This window comes from Anomaloglossus baeobatrachus, chromosome 5, assembly GCF_048569485.1.
Source record: "Anomaloglossus baeobatrachus isolate aAnoBae1 chromosome 5, aAnoBae1.hap1, whole genome shotgun sequence".
Lineage (NCBI taxonomy): Eukaryota > Metazoa > Chordata > Amphibia > Anura > Aromobatidae > Anomaloglossus > Anomaloglossus baeobatrachus.
Window position 1 is genome coordinate 135,944,695 of NC_134357.1, and position 19,921 is coordinate 135,964,615.

The 19,921-nt window shown below is 52.3% G+C and overlaps 1 protein-coding gene across 1 annotated transcript in view; it reads left to right on the forward strand.

The window, feature by feature from the left end:
• Positions 1-19,921, forward strand: part of NODAL (nodal growth differentiation factor) — a 132,546-nt gene that overhangs the window by 43,426 nt on the left and 69,199 nt on the right. Inside the window, exon 2 of the mRNA XM_075351678.1 lies at positions 10,071-10,110. Coding sequence (XP_075207793.1) covers positions 10,071-10,110 — 40 coding nt within the window. The remainder of the gene's footprint in view (positions 1-10,070; positions 10,111-19,921) is intronic.

Genomic DNA, 19,921 nt, shown 5'->3' on the forward strand with positions numbered 1-19,921 from the left:
GGGCAGCCGGTGGAGTCAAAGTCTCATCTCCAGAAGATGGTAGAATCAAGGTCTCGGATGCCTCGGGCGGTGGAACGTCACTGGATAGCGTAGTCTCTTCTTCAGGATCCTGCAGCTTGACTGAGTCAAGTGCCAGAGGCTGAGGAACAGGCTGCAAGCAGGTTTCGTGGCACAAGGGACTCCAGCGGGTAATCGCGCCAGAGCGCCAGCTAATAACAGGGTCATGGAGTTTCAGCCAGGGCAGGCCCAACAGGAGCTCAGGAGCCATCCTCGGGATCACATAGAAGGCGATGGTCTCTGTATGCGAAGTGCCAACCTGGAGGTTCACGGGCTCGGTGGTATACCGGACAGGTTCGTAGAGCGGTTTGCCGTCTACGGAGGCGAACCAGAGGGGCTTCTTCAGCGGAGTGACAGGGACCTGGTATTTGTCTACCGTGGCCTAGTGGATAAAGTTGCCTGCTGCCCCAGAATCGATGTGGGCCTCTGCCGAAAACGGGGTCCCCTCTGTCGTCACCTGAACCGTCTGTTTAACTGGGACTAAAGGGATTCAGGTGGCAAGGGTGGCGGTTCCCACCATCCCTTGGACCTGGGGTCTACCCAGTTTCTTAGGGCATGTTCGAAGCATATGTGACCCGTCTCCACAATAGAAGCACAGGCCCCGGGCGAGCCGTTCTGCACGGCGTTGCTTGGCTTGGGTCAGACGGTCCACTTGCATGGGTTCTGGTGACGATTCACGGAAAGGCAGGGACGACGGTGCGGTAGGTTTCTGTGGGGGCAAGGCATGGCAAGGTGGTCGCTTCTCCCGGACTATCTCTTTGGTACGCTCCTGAAAACGGAGGTCAATCCGAGTGGCCAGGGAAATCAAAGCGTCCAAGGTGCATGGAACGTCACGGCCGGCTAGTTCGTCTTTGATGCGGCCAGAGAGACCTTCCCAAAAGGCCGCCGTCAAGGCCTCATTGTTCCAGCCCAGCTCAGAGGCGAGCGTGCGGAACTGGATGGCGTATTGGCCAACGGTCAGGGTCCCTTAGCGTAGCCGGAGAAGCGAAGAGGTCACTGCGGTAGTTCATCCGGGCTCATCGAAGGTACTTCGGAAAGCTTGCAGGAACCCCTGGATGTCGGTGATCATCGGGTCCTCATTTTCCCACAGGGGGTTAATCCAGGCCAGGGCTTCGCCTTCCATATGTGACATCAGGAACGCCACCTTGGCCTGGTCTGAGGCAAATAAGTGCAGGAGCAACTGGAAGTGCAGGGAGCACTGGTTCAGGAAGCCTCGGCAGGACTTGGGATCCCCTGCGTAGCGAGGCGGAGCAGCAAGGCGAAGTTGCGAGGCTGTGGAGGAACCTGGTTCAGACCTGGAGACTGGTTGCTGCGTGGACGAGGTGGCGGTCTGCAGCATATACAACCGGTGGTCCACGGACGCCAGGAATTTCAGCATCCGGTTCAGGGTTTCACGCTGTTGTGCCAGCTCCTGGCGCAGCTCAGCCAGCTCTGATTTCTGTGCCTCAGCGGGATCCATGGCCTGTGCTCCAGCGGGATCCATGGCCTGATCATACTGTGAGGGCCAGGGAGGACTGGTAGGCCCAGGAGGTGGATCCACTGGACCGAGCACCCCACCTGGAGGGCAGGGTACACGGTAGCTGGATCACTAACGTGGCAGGAACGGGTGCAGGTATCAGGAAGCAAAGACAGGACCAGGTCACTAAGGTCACAGCGTACTTTAAGGCAGTAATAGGAAACATGAACAAAGACCTGAGCACTTAGCTCACAAGACAAGGCACAGAAACACAAGCGATGATCGGGCGCCGCCCACATGGAGAGGCCAGTCTTATATACTCAGCACAGCCTCAGGTCATTTCCTGTTGCAGCAGTGCTGGGGCTATAAGACCAGGTGAGTGGGCGCGGCCCGGTCCTATACAGAACATTAGTCAGAATCAGACTCCTGAGACCAGGAACAGGACTCTGGGGAGCAAGAGCGGGAGCAGCAGCCATGACCGGTGGACACGTGGACTGGATCAGTGGGTAAGGAGTGGTGCTGGGACACAGGGAGCGTGACAGATAGGTAAGACAAACCGGGGAAAACAGCAACAGAAAGGATAAAGTCCAACTTTGGGAAAATTCCTCAGTAGCACCTTCCACCCAGAATAAAACTGTATTGTATAATCAGCAAGGATTTCTGGGAAACACATTAAACCTGAAGAGGCATGGCTACAAAGCAGCTACAGCTGACATGCACTGCAATGAGCTACTGGCAACTTAACTGACATTAACTCATTAAACACCAAAAGAAAGGAAACTTCATTTAAATGTAGAGTCCCAGGTGCAAATAAGAGTCTCCAGTCCTAAAGCTGTTGCTAGTCTCTAAAAATCAGGGAGACGACCGTGACAGTACTCCGACTTTAACAAGAGGCCTCAGGACTCTAAAGACTGGTCATATCGTTCACCTCAACATGTGAACAGGCCCTTCCGTTAACAATTACGCATACTGGAGCCAGTAGTAATGATGTAGGTGTGGCGCCCCTGACCTGGTCAGGCACCACTGAGTACTGCACCCATGCTGGGGACAGTACAATACAGGTAATCCAGAAGGCTGACCGGGGTGTGGAACACAGGCGCATAGTGATCAGGTCTCACACATGTACCCATGAGAGGACCCCTGGGGATCCCAGGAGGGGGAAAAGCCTTGACCTTCACTGGAATAGTGGAGGGGGCCAAAAGCCTCCATCTCCTCTCAAGGGGTGTGGTAAGAGAATCTGGTTGCTAGGTGGCGTAGGCAAGAACAGGAGAGGAGGAGCAGTGAGCCAGTTCAGAGCAGAGTCCAGGGAGCTCCGAGAGGAGCTGACCCCTTCCCCTGGGCTGCTGGAGTCTGACAGCGTCCGCGCAGTGGCTACCGACGGGGGAGAACGGTCAACTAGGAGTGCTACCCGAAACCCATCTCCAGCTAGAGAGAGAGCACAGAGTGGGAAGTAAGGAGACTGCTAGGGAGTACCAGGCCCAAACGGGCGGCAGATCCCGAAGCGGAGATAGATCCAGCTTTCTTTTGCTAAACCTGCCGGTGTGGGGCTCTCAAAGCCCACGCCACAACACCACAAAAAAGCCGCAGCCACGTAGCCACAGTTAGGGCCCATAGCTCACAGGAGGCAAGAAGCTGGAGTGATCTGGCCCAGGCAACAAGCACACGGCAAACGAAGGGGAGTGAGGCTTCAGCAACTTCCCTGGGTGACCCCCATAGGGACTCAAAGTCGGGGTCACCCCAAACCACCAAGGGCTAAGGAAGGCGAGTTAGTAGTCACCCTCACAAGTCAGCCTGAAGGACACCTGGTTCCCGCCTGGTTCATCCCAGCTACGCCCGGGTTACTCACCCTGCCACCTGAAGTGAGTAAAAACCCTGAAAGACATTCTGCCTGTGTGGAGTTATTCTGCGCCTTGTGGTACTACGCACCTACATCGGGCCCTGGGGCTTGCCTCACTCTCAGGAGGCTATTCCAACTAACTGCACATACCATCAGCCCCAGGCGACCCTCAACCTGCAGTGGCGGTCCCTACTGGCCGCAATACTGAGAGTGGCGTCACGACAAGAAGAAGATCTCCTACCTGTGACCAGATCCAGCCGAGTGGAGTCCCTGAAGGTAATGCACCGACACAACACCTGTGGGGCAGCACATCTGGCGTCACGAACAGGATAAGGACTAGACCTGTTCAGACAGGTGACCATGTGCCTGGGCGGTCCGCTTGAAAAATTGGAAGCGCCGCCATATTGCCACCATGGAAAGCGCGCTGAAAAACAACAGCAGCTCGCGCTGGAAGAAGTTACCGCCCACGAAGAGGTGTGGCTACCCAGAGATCCCCTGCAGAGTTCTGACCTCGCAAGTGAAGAGAGCGGAAGCGTCCAGAGACGGCGGGAAGGAAAGAGAGCCACAAGCCTGCTGCTGCAGAGAGAAGAAATGGAGTCCGGACGTGGATACCCAGAACCAGGCTCTGCTGCCTGGTGGTGCCGGGAGCTTGCTATCTTCTGCGATCAGCTGGAGGCCAGGATTATGCGACAGCTCAGTGAGGGACGCACGGAGCTTCTGGAGATGGCTGCGGCGGTTCGGACCTACGAGGAGGGAGCCGCGCGACGCCTGCCAGATCGAGCGGCGACGACTCAGATCCCGATGGTGCCACTGATGGGTGAGTCCAGAGTTGCCCCGGCCAGCGCAAGTGCTCCAACCCCTGCTGCTACGACCGCGGTCCCAGAAGAGGCGCCCGGCGCGGCGACGCTGAGCCAGGCCGCAGCCATGCCAGGTGCGGCCCGCCAAGCCCAGGCCGCCGCAGCGATGCCCTGCTCGGCCCGCCAAGCCCCGGCCGCCGCAGCGATGCCCTGCTCGGCCCACCAAGACCCGGTCCCTGCAGCGACGCCCAGCCCAGCCTGCACAGATCCCATCGCAGCTGCGACGCCGATCCAGGCCGCCGCCATACAGGGCGCGGCCCGCCAAGACCAGGCCGCCGCCATACAGGGCGCGGCCCGCCAAGACCAGGCCGCCGCCATACAGGGCGCGGCCCGCCAAGACCAGGCCGCCGCCATACAGGGCGCGGCCCGCCAAGACCAGGCCGCCGCCATGCCAGGCGCGGCCCGCCAAGAGATTGCATCACCATTTTCCCCGGCCTGCAAGGCCAGAGCAGACACCGCTCCCCAGCCTAAGGAAGTCCCTACTAGGAAATCCCTGATAGGTGAAGACTCCGCATACTGGCAGCTGAAGGCTGACCTGGAGGCCAAGTTCCCACAGGAGATGGTGGACCGATACATGCTCCCTCCGCACACCCCTAAGGCAACCCCTGCAGCAACCACGCTGAAGAGTCCACCGCCTGGGCCAGCTGAGGAACACTCATCCCCGGCGCTGCCACGACCAGAGTGCAGCGAAGAACTAAGGGGGAGAGGAGGGCAAGAAGCTGAGGAGTTGCCCCCGGAGCCAGCAGCAGTGCTAGTCCCAGAGCCGGAGATGCTGCCATATTCCCGCTGGGATGAGGAAGACCTGACACCTTCTGCTGAGGAAGATCTGCCCCAAAGCCTCACCTGGGAGCTTGTAAGCTGCACTTCGCAGAATCCAGCCCGCAAGACACAGCGCCGCAGTAGAACCCAGTCTTTCCCTGCACCGCCATCCCCAGAGCAGAGAGAAGTCACGGCTAGAGACCTACAAGAAAAACGGTTCCTGAGAAGGTCCAAAGCCCAGGTCAGAGGACCCCTTTGTAGAGGAGTAGTGGAGGACTTCAGCCTAAAGTCAGGATACGGGTTCATTGTTGCACCTGGTATCAAAGAAGGTATCTTCGTCAATAGAAGAGATGTGAGAGCTCATTTGCCCAGAGGACACCCTGGCAGAAACTTAAAAATGGGAGACTCCGTACAGTTTACCCTGCATCGAGGCGAAAGAGGCTGGTACGCGCTAGATGTAGTACCATGTCCCAAAGAAGAAAGGAAAGACAGTAATAAAGAAAGAAAAGACCAAAGACCTAATGAAGAGATAACCACAGATGAAGAAAAAGGTCAAGAAAGCAACAGGTGCCGCAGCCCTACAGGCCCAAGCCCTGGTGAAGAGGAATCTGCCTAAGTTTAAGTAAAGTACAGCAAGTTTTGACCAGTTTGGAAAGTTTGTTTTGCAACGTTTTAAAGTTCAAGTATGTGCCCACATAAACTATTGTGAGAAAACCATAAACCTTAAGGCTATGAACTGGCTATAGCCACAAACTCTCGCAGTGTAAATAGTTACACCAGAGGGCACCACCACCACCAGAGTCAGCCTGTTTAGGGGCTTGGCTCGTCTGCAACCAGGGGGCCCGTCCGTATATAGGGCCTTGGCTTACCTGCAACCAGAGAGCATGCCTGTTTATGGGGCCTGGCTCTCCACCACAAAGAGGGTACCTGGTCAGCACCAACTGTGGAGGCCGCCTCTGCATCCTGCCAGAAGAGGCTGAAGGCGCGGATCCACCAGGCCAGGTATACCCTGAAACCACCAGCCCATGTAAGCCGCCTCTACATCCTGCCAGAAGTGGCTGAAGCCGCGGCCAACGTGAGAGGGTTTTGGGTGGGTTAACGGACTTGTGGGTGGAGGGTGGTGATGTATGGTACCTGGTGGTCTTAAAATGTTTTACCATGTTTTAATGTTTTATGCATTTTAAAAATGTTGTCTTGCAGCCCGAGGACGTGCTGGTGATAACTAAGGGGGAATGTGGCGCCCCTGACCTGGTCAGGCACCACTGAGTACTGCACCCATGCTGGGGACAGTACAATACAGGTAATCCAGAAGGCTGACCGGGGTGTGGAACACAGGCGCATAGTGATCAGGTCTCACACATGTACCCATGAGAGGACCCCTGGGGATCCCAGGAGGGGGAAAAGCCTTGACCTTCACTGGAATAGTGGAGGGGGCCAAAAGCCTCCATCTCCTCTCAAGGGGTGTGGTAAGAGAATCTGGTTGCTAGGTGGCGTAGGCAAGAACAGGAGAGGAGGAGCAGTGAGCCAGTTCAGAGCAGAGTCCAGGGAGCTCCGAGAGGAGCTGACCCCTTCCCCTGGGCTGCTGGAGTCTGACAGCGTCCACGCAGTGGCTACCGACGGGGGAGAACGGTCAACTAGGAGTGCTACCCGAAACCCATCTCCAGCTAGAGAGAGAGCACAGAGTGGGAAGTAAGGAGACTGCTAGGGAGTACCAGGCCCAAACGGGCGGCAGATCCCGAAGCGGAGATAGATCCAGCTTTCTTTTGCTAAACCTGCCGGTGTGGGGCTCTCAAAGCCCACGCCACAACACCACAAAAAAGCCGCAGCCACGTAGCCACAGTTAGGGCCCATAGCTCACAGGAGGCAAGAAGCTGGAGTGATCTGGCCCAGGCAACAAGCACACGGCAAACGAAGGGGAGTGAGGCTTCAGCAACTTCCCTGGGTGACCCCCATAGGGACTCAAAGTCGGGGTCACCCCAAACCACCAAGGGCTAAGGAAGGCGAGTTAGTAGTCACCCTCACAAGTCAGCCTGAAGGACACCTGGTTCCCGCCTGGTTCATCCCAGCTACGCCCGGGTTACTCACCCTGCCACCTGAAGTGAGTAAAAACCCTGAAAGACATTCTGCCTGTGTGGAGTTATTCTGCGCCTTGTGGTACTACGCACCTACATCGGGCCCTGGGGCTTGCCTCACTCTCAGGAGGCTATTCCAACTAACTGCACATACCATCAGCCCCAGGCGACCCTCAACCTGCAGTGGCGGTCCCTACTGGCCGCAATACTGAGAGTGGCGTCACGACAAGAAGAAGATCTCCTACCTGTGACCAGATCCAGCCGAGTGGAGTCCCTGAAGGTAATGCACCGACACAACACCTGTGGGGCTTCACATAGGCTCTAGAGACACAATGCATCTCCAGAGCAAGGCCTGTTGACATCGTCATGAGTATGAAGTACTGAAGGCAGCTCCGGCTGTACGGCCATAGGGTTAAGAATGTCTGTAACTCTAGAGGGACTGACAAAACATCGAGCCTAGAGCCCCAGATGCACTCTTCAATCTGGTGTTTCTAGTGAACACCTATACATACTCATTCAAACACAGGTCCGTACCTGAATGTTTATTTCCACACATGCACTTGGTAGCAGAGAAAAAACTCCTGACAGAACCAACAATAGAGGTGTCTCAATGTCCTTTCAACACCTTACACTCCGGTATAACACGCTTAGAGAGAACCACTTTTCTCCCACGATAACCTCTACCGGGGCCGCACTGAGGCCAAATCTTTCCCTGAGATGGGGGAGTGCACCATCTCTTCTCTTAGATACCTTGGTAATTACTACTAGCAGACTGAGTGGCAGGGTTTTTTTTTAGCACCCAGGCACTTGCTTTTGCAAAAACTGCCCCAATTGACTACTTCCCTTGACTGCCAGTGATTGACTATGTTATGCCTTTTCAACCAGACATAACAGAACAGACATTCACTATGAAAAGGCCCACTCACAGGTTGATATTTGGTACAATATGGATGAACTCCCACTGGCAAAGGCGAGCAGAGTCAATAGCCTGAATGGCGATGGATCTTGTTAATGCACTGCGAGTCAGATCCTGAGTCTGAGGAAAACAAGAATCCACCAGATTAGCACCCACTATGGTGTCCATAAGGACATAAATTGTCTCAGTCTTCCCACCAATAACCACCTCTACTGTAATGGCGAACGTGGGCGTGTAGATGCAGGAAATATACACTGCCTAGTTGCTTAACTCTACATGACCAGGAGGATGCAGCTTATTACCAGACAGACTCTGCTTAGGTCTTAATGGACAGGCCCCAATGTAATGACCCTTATCTCCACAGTAGAAACAAGACCCTGACCCACGACGAATCGCAAGCAATTCAGTCTGTGGGGAGGCTCCCCCCAACCGCATGCATTTGTTAGCTTGCACCAGTGGGAACTCCTCCCCTGGGAGAATGACAGGGTCTTAGAGGGTCTCTCCCTGAGGTGTCTATCCACTCTGATACCGAAGGTCATGGAGGCCTCTAGCAACTCTGGGGTGGCGTATTGAACCATAGAGTCTCTTAGCCTACCTGATAAACCCTGACAAAAGTTACTCCTAAGTGCAGGGTAATTTCATTGGCTGTCAGTGGCCCACCTCTTGAACTCCAAACAATATTCCTCCCCTGGCCATGCTCCCTGCTGGAGCTTACAGAGTTTTTACTCAGCCTGCATGATGCCATTCGGATTACCATAGACCAGGGCCAGCACCACAAAAATGTGTCCACGGACTGCAACGGCTGAAAGTTGGTTGGCAGAGAGAAGGCCCAGAGCTGTAGATCTCCTGCAACAGAGAGACAACATTTCCCACTCGCTGTTCCTCACTCCACAAAGAACGAGGGTGGGAATTGAAGTACGGTATAACTTGCAAGCTTCGCTGAAGGTGGTAAAGTTATCCCTCTCACCAGAAAATGTATCTGGAAGGGCTATCTTTGGTTCTGGTTGTGACTGGGCATGGGCCGAGACCAGTCACCCAGCAATATCACAGTTGCTGCACAACCTGAGAGTGCAGATCCATGACCTTCTGAGAGAGGGTCTGCATCAGGTGTGCAAGCATTGCAGGCTGAGCTATAGAGACACAGGAAAATGTACGGGCTGATTATAATGTCCCGCTCCGAGTGGGAGGGCATCTGAATACTCACGTGCATTCAGACCAAAGGGCGACTGGCACACGACAAATAACACTACAAACAATGGGGGACATTGGGGACTCTATAACAACAGTGAACCCTAGCCCTAGATGCAGCAGCTGGAGTAGATAAATGTAGCAGCAGCGGATACTGTCAGGTACTGCAAAAGAGACAGGTATTAGCAATATGTCACACTGCACTAAACAGCAGCAGCTCTAGGGGCCTTACAGCTAGCAACATAAAGGCCATGTTGTCCAGGCACCTCTTCTTAGGGGAGGGTGACTTAAATAGCTAGTGCCTCTCATCAATAGGCTGAGATGTTAGGGCGTTATAGCCTTTTAAGAAAAGGTGCGCACGTGTGCACACACTCTAAGAGAACTCCCAGGAGGCCTGTACGGTGTGCTCAGGACCCAGGATTCAACAGCAGGAACGGTGGACAGAGCAGTCACCGCTGAGCAGCAAGCAGCATAAGTGTGCCGTCATCTCCACCAGGGTAAGGGGACAGGACAATGCAGGGACGTTGGGGCCAGCGTTACACTATGCATCTGTATGTAACAAACATGACTGCATACATGTTTCAGGATATATGCTCCATTTTATCTGTTCTCTTGAGCTGCTTATCCACCATCCAAACTATACTGCATTGCAACCATTCCTGAGTTTTCTCTGCCATCCACATCCACGAAGATTAGCTACAGTGCCATGGGTTATTATCTTCTTGATTATGTTGCAAACTGTGGACAAAGAGACATCAAAAACTCTGGAGATGGATTTGTAACCTTGAGATTGTTGATATTTTTCAACAATTTTGGTTCTCATCTCCTTAGACAGTTCTCCTCTTTCTGTTCTCCATGCTTACTGTTGCACACACAAACACACAATGCAAAGATTGAGTCAACTTCTCCCATTTTTATCTGGTTTCAGGTGTGATTTTCATATTGCCCTCACCTGTTACTTGCCTCAAGTGAGTTTAAATGAGCATCACATGCTTGAAACAAACTTGTTTACCCACATTTTGGAAAAGTGCCAACAATGTTGGGGTTTTATGTGAAATTATGTTCGATTTGCATTTTTTTTCTGGGTTGTTTTTTTGTGATGCTCCAATACACACAAACAAAATAAAGATGTGCATGACAAAACATGTAATTACAATAATTTTCTGGAAGAAATAATTAATTTTCTAGAGCAATTTCAAGGGTGCCAACAATTTCGGCCATGACTGTATGTCTTTAACCATCACATCAGTATGTGCACAAAACAGGACATGATAGTATTGCTCTATCTTACCTTTTCTATTATTAATATGGATTAGTATCTGCTTAGCCCCTGCTCAAAATTACTAAATAACTTTGAATTAACTTAGTTAAAATGTTTTAATGTGACCTATGTGTACAGAGAGAATGACATCATTTTTATCGGTGGTCTTATCTGAATTAATGCATCTGAATGCACTTTGATATTGGTATGCCTCAGATTATTTCTCCTTATATAAGAGTGATTGCTGGGCTACTTTACTTGTATATAAGGAAGAAATCAACCACTGGCAAGAGGAGACAGAGAAGGTGGCGAGATAGCGGGACGGCAGGGGTTTGTTGCGGGAAACACTCCCATGTTCAATATAGGAGACTCATAACGCTGTATACTATGTCAGCTGCTATTTGCCTGGTAATGAAGCAGATGTAGCGCCCCTGAGCCACTCAGGGCACTACTAGGTACTGCACCCCACAAAAATGCAGGGCCTACCCTCTGGGACCTGCAACACCAGTGCCAGTAACAGCTGCACACACCAAAATCCTAGTTCCCACACCACACCAGGGCTATTCACTAGTCAGATGCTGGGGGGTGGCCACCTAGAGGGCGGAGCCAGACAGGGGACTAGGCAGCCTGGTGGGAGTGGACAAGACAGAACAGTGGTGCACAGTGAAGTGCACAGATGTGTCTAGAGCTTGGTCTGTGTAACGGTGACCCGAGGGCACAAGAGTAGGTTGCCAGAATAGGAGCAAACAAGTACCTCTGGAACAGAAAGAAGTTACCAGGGACGGTACGAAGGAGCATCATTGGAACCAAGCACGCACAGGGCACAGGGCCCTAGGTCAGGCAACAGTTTCACATAGCCTGGCAAATTCCTGCACAGTGGAGGGACCTGCATGGACTTCACTGATCTACAGTAAGCAAGGATCACGATTCGGACACATACCTCCCCACAGGGTCCACACTGCCAGCCGTACGGACGAGGAGACTGTTACCTACCAGGGACAGTCGGGGCCCCCAAACTGCTTCAGGCTATGGGGACCGAAACTACACAGAGTGCTGGGGAGAGAGCAACCGAATCATTAAACTGGCACTGGAATACAGGGACCTGAACCAGCCGTCTACAGGTTAAAGTGAGTAGAGACTGTTCATTACAACCCCGGTGTGGTCTCCTTCATTATAAAGTGCAAAGCTCCAATCATACAAATCCCCTGACTGCAGAGGCCCTACCATCATAGCTGCCATCACCATCAGCCCAGGGGTAATTCCACTAAGCAGCGGCGGTTCCTTCCTATTAACCGCAACCCGCAGGTAGCGTCACATAAATGACTTTCATCTCCCATGTAAATAACCCCTTTTCAAAAAGGCCCCAGGGCACGGGACCGGGCAACGGCCACCAAAGTGACATTCCTAAATAGTGAACTGCCCGGGACCGAGTAACCCATTCCCTGGGTGACACACAGACATGTCTCAAAAATATGTTCCCCTTAGTACTCCAGCATTGGGCAACACATGACTATGATGGTTAATTATAAGAGAGAAATAATGAGCTGCTTTATGATGAGATTTGGGATAAGACGGACCTCATATAGTACATTTCTTGAACAGGGACCCTCATATAACTAGTAAACACATATAAATATATCAAATGTGGAGGTTTCTTACTGACTGGTAAATCTTATATCTAAACCAGCACTAACATAGCTTAGAAAAGAGAAGATAATATCATTGGCTTATATGAATATAAATGTTTCTGGAGCTTCTCAGATCTGGAAATAAGTGAGATAAAGTGGTGATCATAGGGCAAACATTGTCCTAGACTTCCTTTCAGTAATCAAATTAAAGAGCATTACAGTCAGCCTTTCCCTGACTGAAATGGCTGATAACAGGGAATAATAGATTGTAATCTGAAAAGCATATGAAGATAATAGTGTAGTGTGACTGACTATTACAAAGACCCTATTCCCCAGGCAGTAGAGTAAGAGCAGATTATATTTTACTTTTCCCTAGCTAAATATATTAAGGCTCATAATGCAGAAAACAATCATATAGCTGCATGGCCATACGTAGTAGAAGAAAATCAGAGTTCAGACGAGCATATGCAAAATCATGTTTTTCATCCAGAAATGTTTTTTTTTCTTTTTTGTCCTCCAACTTCAATTTGCATGCCATCCGTGTATTTATTTTGTATATTCGTGTTGAATCCTTTTGTTACAAGATCAATTTAATAAATAATTTTTTAGTATTATTATTATTGCGCCATTTATTCCATGGCGCTTTACATGTGAAAGGGGTATACATAGTATGGGCAAGTACAATAATCATAAACAATACAAGGCACAGACTGGTACAGGAGGAGAGAGGACCTTGCCCGTGAGGGCTCACAGTCTACAAGGGATGGGTGAGGATACAGTAGGTGAGGGTAGAGATCATCGTGCGGCGCTATATCAGACTGAGGGTTACGGCAGGTAGGCTTGTCGGAAGAGGTGGGTCTTCAGGTTACTTTTGAAGCTTGTCAAGGTAGGTAAGAGTCTGATATGTTGTGGCAGAGCATTCCAGAGTATGGGGGAGGCACGGGAGAAATCTTGTATGCGATTGTGGGAAGAGGAGATGAGAGGGGAGTAGAGAAGGAAATCTTGTGAGGATCAAAGGTTATGTGCGAGTAAGTACTGGGAGACTGGGTCACAGATGTAAGAAGGAGACATGTTGTGGATGCCTTTGTAGGTCATGGTTAGGGTTTTGAACTGGAGTCGTTGGGCAATGGGAAGCCAGTGAAGGGATTGGCAGAGAGGAGAGATCGGGCAGTAACTGGGGGACAGGTGGATTAATCGGGCAGCATAGTGTAGAATAGATTGTAGGGGTGTGAGACTGTTAGAATGGAGGCCAGAGAGCAGAAGGTTGCAACAGTCCAGTCGGGAGATAATAAGGGCATGCACTAGGGTTTTTGCAGCTTCTTGGGAAAGGAATGTATGAATCCGGAAAATATTTTTGAGTTGGAGGTGGCAGGAGGTGAAGAGGACTTGGATGTGTGGCTTGAAAGAGAGGGCAGAGTCTAGAGTTACTCCCAGGCAGCGAGCATGTGGGACTGGGGAGAGTGAGCAGCCATTGACTGTGATGGATAGATCAGTTGGGGGGGTTGAGTGAGAGGGAGGAAAGATAATGAATTCTGTTTTGTCCATGTTCAGTTTCAGAAATCGAGCAGAGAAAAAGGATAAAATAGCGGACAGACATTGTGGGATTTGGTTAGTAGGGAGGGCATGTCAGGTCCAGAGAGGTAGATCTGCGTATCATCAGCATAGAGGTGATACTGAAAGCCATGGGACTCTATGAGTTGTACCAGGCTGAAGGTGTAGATGGAACACAGCAGGGGGACCTTGGGGGACACCAACAGATAGGGGATAATAAAGATCAAACACAGTTAACTATTTTAATAATTGTAATGAATTCCTGAAAATGCATGAAATACAGATATAAATCATATGTTATCTTTTTTTGCACTCCCATTGACTTATAATGTGTGAGTCTGATCCAGACAACTGATTAAAGTAGTGCATGCTGCAACTTTTTTTTACATGAAGACCATCTGACTTTGTGTCGAAACGTTCATGTAAACTACAACCCCAATTCCCAAAAAGTTGGAACGCTGTGTAAAAGATAAAGAAAACTCTTACAACCATATTTTATTCACAGCAGGACACAGAACACAGATCATAAGATGAAAGTTAAGGCCCCGTCACACACACAGATAAATCTTTGGCAGATCTGTGGTTGCAGTGAAATCATGGACATATTGTTCCATTTGTACACAGCCACAAACCTGGCACTGATTGTCCACAATATCACTGCAACCACAGATCTGTCACAGATTTATCTGTGTGTGTGACAGGGCCTAGACATTTTTCCATCTCTTTTGACAAAATTAACTCATTTAAAAATTGATAACAGCTACACATCTTAAAAAATTGGGACAAGTGAACACAAGGCTGGAAAACTAAGTAGTGCTAGTGAAAAACAGCTGCAGGGTCAATTTTCAACTGAGCCACTTGCTATATAAAAAAAGCATGTAAGACCTCTTTCGCACGTCAGTGAAAACACAAGTTTTTCACTGATGGGTTGAAGGTCTGTATGGCCCTCCGTGTGCCATGATTTTGGCTGACGTATGTTCTCCGTGTGCTATCTGTGATAGCACATGGAGAACAGGAACTGTATACTCAACTGTCCATGCCGCTGCTGTCCATGGTACTGATGTCTCCGGCACTGTAGTCACACTTACTTTCGAGTCCACAGTGCAGTGAATATGCAATGAGCATAATGAGTGGGCCCGGAAGAAGGAGACAGCAGTACCAAAGACAGCAGGGCTGGAGACAGGCAAGTATAGAAAAGCATTTTATTTCACAGACCCGTGTTTTCTCTGGTATGTGTCACACGGATCACACCACTGTGTGGTCCATGTGACGTCAGTGATGCCAGAGAAAAAAGAACATGTATGTGCGCCGCATGGCCTCACAGTCAATGAGTAATCACTGATGTGTGCGCAGACCCATTGATTTTAATATGTCTGTGTATGTCAGTGATTCCGGTACATATAAAAACGGCGACATACGTACCAGAATCATTGACGTGTGAAGGGGGCCATAGAGAGGTAGAGTCTTTCAGAGGCAAAGATGGTCAGAGGTTCACTAATCTGTGAAAAACTGCTTGTAAAATTTGTGGAATCTTTTTAGAAAAATGTTCTTCAAGGTAAAATTACAAAGACTTTGAATATACCATCATTTGGAGTACAGATCAAAATTTTGGAGAAATTCATGTGCACAAAGGACAAAGCCTATGGTCAATATTGGATGGTCATGATCTATGGGCCCTTGGGTGGCAATACATTAAAAACAGTAATGATTAGGTTATTCACATCACTGCAAGGGCTGAGGAATACATCCATAAATCTTTGTAAACACAGATCGCTTTGAAAGCTCTATCACGCAAAGAAGAAGACGTATATCAACAGACCCGTTGAAGCACAGGCCAGCACAAAACAGCTGTCTGTTTTCACCTGTTGTACTCTCTCTCCCCCCACTATCCACAGAATTTGACGCATTGTGGATTTGGAAAAAAGAGAATGTTTTTACTTCAAAGAAACTGTTATTGATCCTGCTCTCCTCTCTTCCCTGCCTCCCGAATGCTGTGATCGCATTGATCGCAGCATTCAGGGAGTTAAACTACCAGAAGTTGTGCGGCCACTGCTCCATTCAGTGAGAACCAGGTCTGGGCTGTAAAATCAGCCAGAGATCCGGCGGCGATCACAGGGGTACAGCGTCTGAACCCCGGAGATCGCTATGACTAAAAAAAAAATGGAAAAACGTCAGAAAAAAACTGCCGAAAAAACGTGAAAACGCGATTAAAAACGAGCATTTTTTCTGCTACGTTTTTCCTGCCAAATAAGCAGTGTTGTGTGTACAATGTATAGATATTTCCTGGTTGCTGAGGAACTGATAGCCAGCATGGAAGGCGTGTCAGAGAGCAGAGGGTTGGGTAGTCAGACAGGCCAGTAAGAGAGGTAGTTCTGCAGAGAGATTCCTGAGGTATGGAAGAGCCCCAGTTTAGGGTCCATCTGGCAACAGGTGGTCTCCTCCATTGTGTCCTGAGCCTAAGGCAGGCTTTGCACGCTGCGACATCGGTAACAATGTGTTACCGATGCTGCAGCGATAGTCCCGCCCCCGTTGCACGTGCAATATCTAGTGAAAGCTGCCGTAGCGATTATTATCGCTACGGCAGTTTCACACGCACATACCTGCCGTGCGACGTCCATCTGGCCGGCGACCCGCCTCCTTCCTAAGGGGGCGGGTCGTGCGGCGTCACAGCGACGTCACACGGCAGGCGGCCAATTGAAGTGGAGGGGCGGAGATGAGCAGGATGTAAACATCCCGCCCACCTCCGTCCTTCTCATTGCAGCCGGCGGCAGGTAAGGTGAAGTTCCTCACTCCTGTGGCTTCACACACAGCGATGTGTGCTGCCGCAGGAGCGAGGAACAACATCGCACCTGTCGCTGCACCGGCATTATGGAAATGTCGGAGGCTGCAGCGATGATACGATAACGACGCTTTTGCGCTCGTTCATCGTATCAAAAAGGTTTTACACGTTGCGATATCGACTGCGATGCCGGATGTGCGTCACTTTCGATTTGACCCCATCGACATCGCACGTGCAATGTCGCAACGTGCAAAGCCGCCCTAAGGCTCCCCTCATGTTGGGCAACCTATATACGATCCGAGGCAGTAATAGGACACGAGAAGCCACAAAACTAAGAAATGGGGAAAAGCAGGAGTTTAGACACGGCTACTGGAAGGCTAATACCGAAGGTGAGGGCTGGACAGGAGAGTACCCAACAGAACAGCGGCAGCAGAACAGGATTATATGGCCATGCAGGGCTGTATTTTGCCTTCGTGCTGCCCTAGGCACTTTAAGTGGTCGCGCCCCTTAGTGACAACGTAACACTGAGTTTTCGCACACGACATCTATTTAAGGCAGATCTACTCTGTAAAACACTTGAAAAAGTATCAATGAGAAATGAAGGGCACTAACCCCCCCCCCCCAATGGGGATCACCACAGGCACATCAAAACATAGCATGAGTATAAAATATTCCCACCACACCGTCCCCACTTATATACTGTGACTGTCACACTGCCCCTAATAAACTACACACTGCCCTCCCTTATAAATTATACCCACCACACCTTCCTCAATTATGAAATATGATCTGCACATTGACCTCACATCATGTTGCCCCCTCCTCACAATGTCCCATGCATGCTGCTCCCTCCTCACAATGTCCCATGCATGCTGCCCCCTCCTCACAATGTCCCATGCTTGCTGCCCCCTCCTCACAATGTCCCATGCATGCTGCCCCCTCCTCACAATGCCCCATGCATGCTGCCCCCTCCTCACAATGTCCCATGCATGCTGCCCCCTCCTCACAATGTCCCATGCATGCTGCTCCCTCCTCACAGTGTCCCATGCATGCTGCCCCCTCCTCACAATGTCCCATGCATGCTGCCCCCTCTTCACAGTGTCCCATGCTTGCTGCCCCCTCCTCACAGTTTCCCATGCATGCTGCCCCCTCTTCACAAAGTCCCATGCACGCTGCTCCCTCCTCACAGTTTCCCATGCATGCTGTTCTCTCCTCACAATGTCCCATGCATGCTGCCCCCTCCTCACAATGTCCCATGCATGCTGCCCCCTCCTCACAATGTCCCATGCATGCTGCTCCCTCCTCACAATGTCCCATGCATGCTGCTCCCTCCTCACAGTTTCCCATGCATGCTGCCCCCTCCTCACAATGTCCCATGCATGCTGCTCCCTCCTCACAGTTTCCCATGCATGCTGTTCTCTCCTCACAATGTCCCATGCATGTTGCCCCCCTCCTCACAATGTCCCATGCATGCTGCCCGTCTCCATGAGCTCCTAATGCTGCCTTCCTCTTTTTCATAATGACACCTCCATGCTGCCCCATTCATCATACTAAGACCACCACACTAACGCTTATGCTGAGACACCCCTCCCACACACACACACACACACACACACACACACACTACCCCGCTCTTGATATTGACTCCCCTACATCGCTCCACTCCATACTGAGCCCACACATGCTGCCCCTTCTCCATAATGAGCTCCCAATGCTGCCCCCCTCTCATTCTGAGTCCTTACACTCCCCCGCCATCGATTTTGTCATTGCACTATCCCTCAACCCTTGTCCTCTGATACTAGGATTGGCCCCTCTCTCCCATTCCCCCAGCAGCAGCCGCTCTCCCCCGCCTTCACCAGCAGCCTCTCCCCCCCAGCATCAGCCTCTCTCCCCCCAGCCCCCCCAGCATCAACCTCTCTCCCCCCAGCGTCCCCCAGTTTCAGCCTCTCTCCCCCCAGCCTCCCACAGCTTCAGCCTCTCTCCCCCGGCTTCCCCCAGCATCAGCCTCTCTCCCCCAGCTTCCCCCAGCATCAACCTCTCTCCTCCCAGCGTCCCCCAGCATCAGCCTCCACCTCCCAGCCTCCCCCAGCATCAGCCTCTCCCAGCATCAGCCTCTCTCCTCCCAGCCTCCCCCAGCATCAGCCTCCCTCAGCATCAGCCTCCCTCCTCCCAGCCTCCCCCAGCATCAGCCTCCCCCCTCCCAGCCTCCCCCAGCAAAAGCCTCCCCCCTCCTAGCCTCCCCCAGCATCAGCCTCTCTCCTTCCAGCCTCCCCCAGCATCAGCCTCCCTCAGCATCAGCCTCTCTCCTCCGAGCCTCCCGCAGCATCAGCCTCTCCCAGCATCAGCCTCCCTCAACATCAGCCTCTTTCCTCCCAGCCTCCCCCAGCATCAGCCTCTCTCCTCCCAGCCTCCCCCAGCATCAGCCTCCCTCAGCATCAGCCTCCCTCCTCCCAGCCTCCCCCAGCATCAGCCTCTCTCCTCCCAGCCTCCCCCCTCCCAGCCTCCCTCCTCCCAGCCTCCCCCAGCATCAGCCTCTCTCCTCCCAAACTCTCCCAGCATCAGCCTCCCTCAGCATCAGCCTCCCTCCTCCCAGCCTCCCCCAGTATCAGCCTCTCTCCTTCCAGCCTCCCCCCTCACAGCCTCCCTCAGCATCAGCCTCCCTCCTCCCAGCATCAGCCTCCCTCCTCCCAGCCTCCCCAGCATCAGCCTCCCCCAGCACCAGCCTCTCTCCTCCCAGCCTCCCCCAGCATCAGCCTCTCTTCTCCCAAACTCTCCCAGCATCAGCCTCCCCCAGCATCAGCCTCTCTCCTTCCAGCCTCCCCCTCTCTCCTCCCAGCCTCCCCCAGCATCAGCCTCCCTCAGCATCAGCCTCTCTCCTCCCAGCCTCCCCCAGCATCAGCCTCCCTCAGCAACAGCCTCTTTCCTCCCAGCCTCACCCAGCATCAGCCTCTCTCCTCCCAGCCTCCCCCCTCCCAGACTCCCTCAGCATCAGCCTCCCTCCTCCCAGCCTCCCCCAGCATCAGCCTCCCTCCTCCCAGCCTCCCCCAGCATCAGCCTCCCCCAGCACCAGCCTCCCCCAGCATCAGCCTCTCTCCTCCCAGCCTCCCCCAGCATCAGCCTCCCTCAGCATCAGCCTCCCTCCTCCCAGCCTCCCCTAGCATCAGCCTCCCCCCTCCTAGCCGCCCCCAGCATCAGCCTCTCTCCTCCCAGCCTCCCCCAGCATCAGCCTCCCTCCTCCCAGCCTCCCCCAGCATCAGCCTCCCCCAGCACCAGCCTCTCTCCTCCCAGCCTCCCCCAGCATCAGCCTCTCTCCTCCCAAACTCTCCCAGCATCAGCCTCCCCCAGCATCAGCCTCTCTCCTCCCAGCCTCCCCCTCTCTCCTCCCAGCCTCCCCCAGCATCAGCCTCCCTCAGCATCAGCCTCTCTCCTCCCAGCCTCCCCCAGCATCAGCCACCCTCAGCATCAGCCTCTTTCCTCCCAGACTCCCTCAGCATCAGCCTCCCTCCTCCCAGCCTCCCCCAGCATCAGCCTCCCTCCTCCCAGCCTCCCCCAGCACCAGC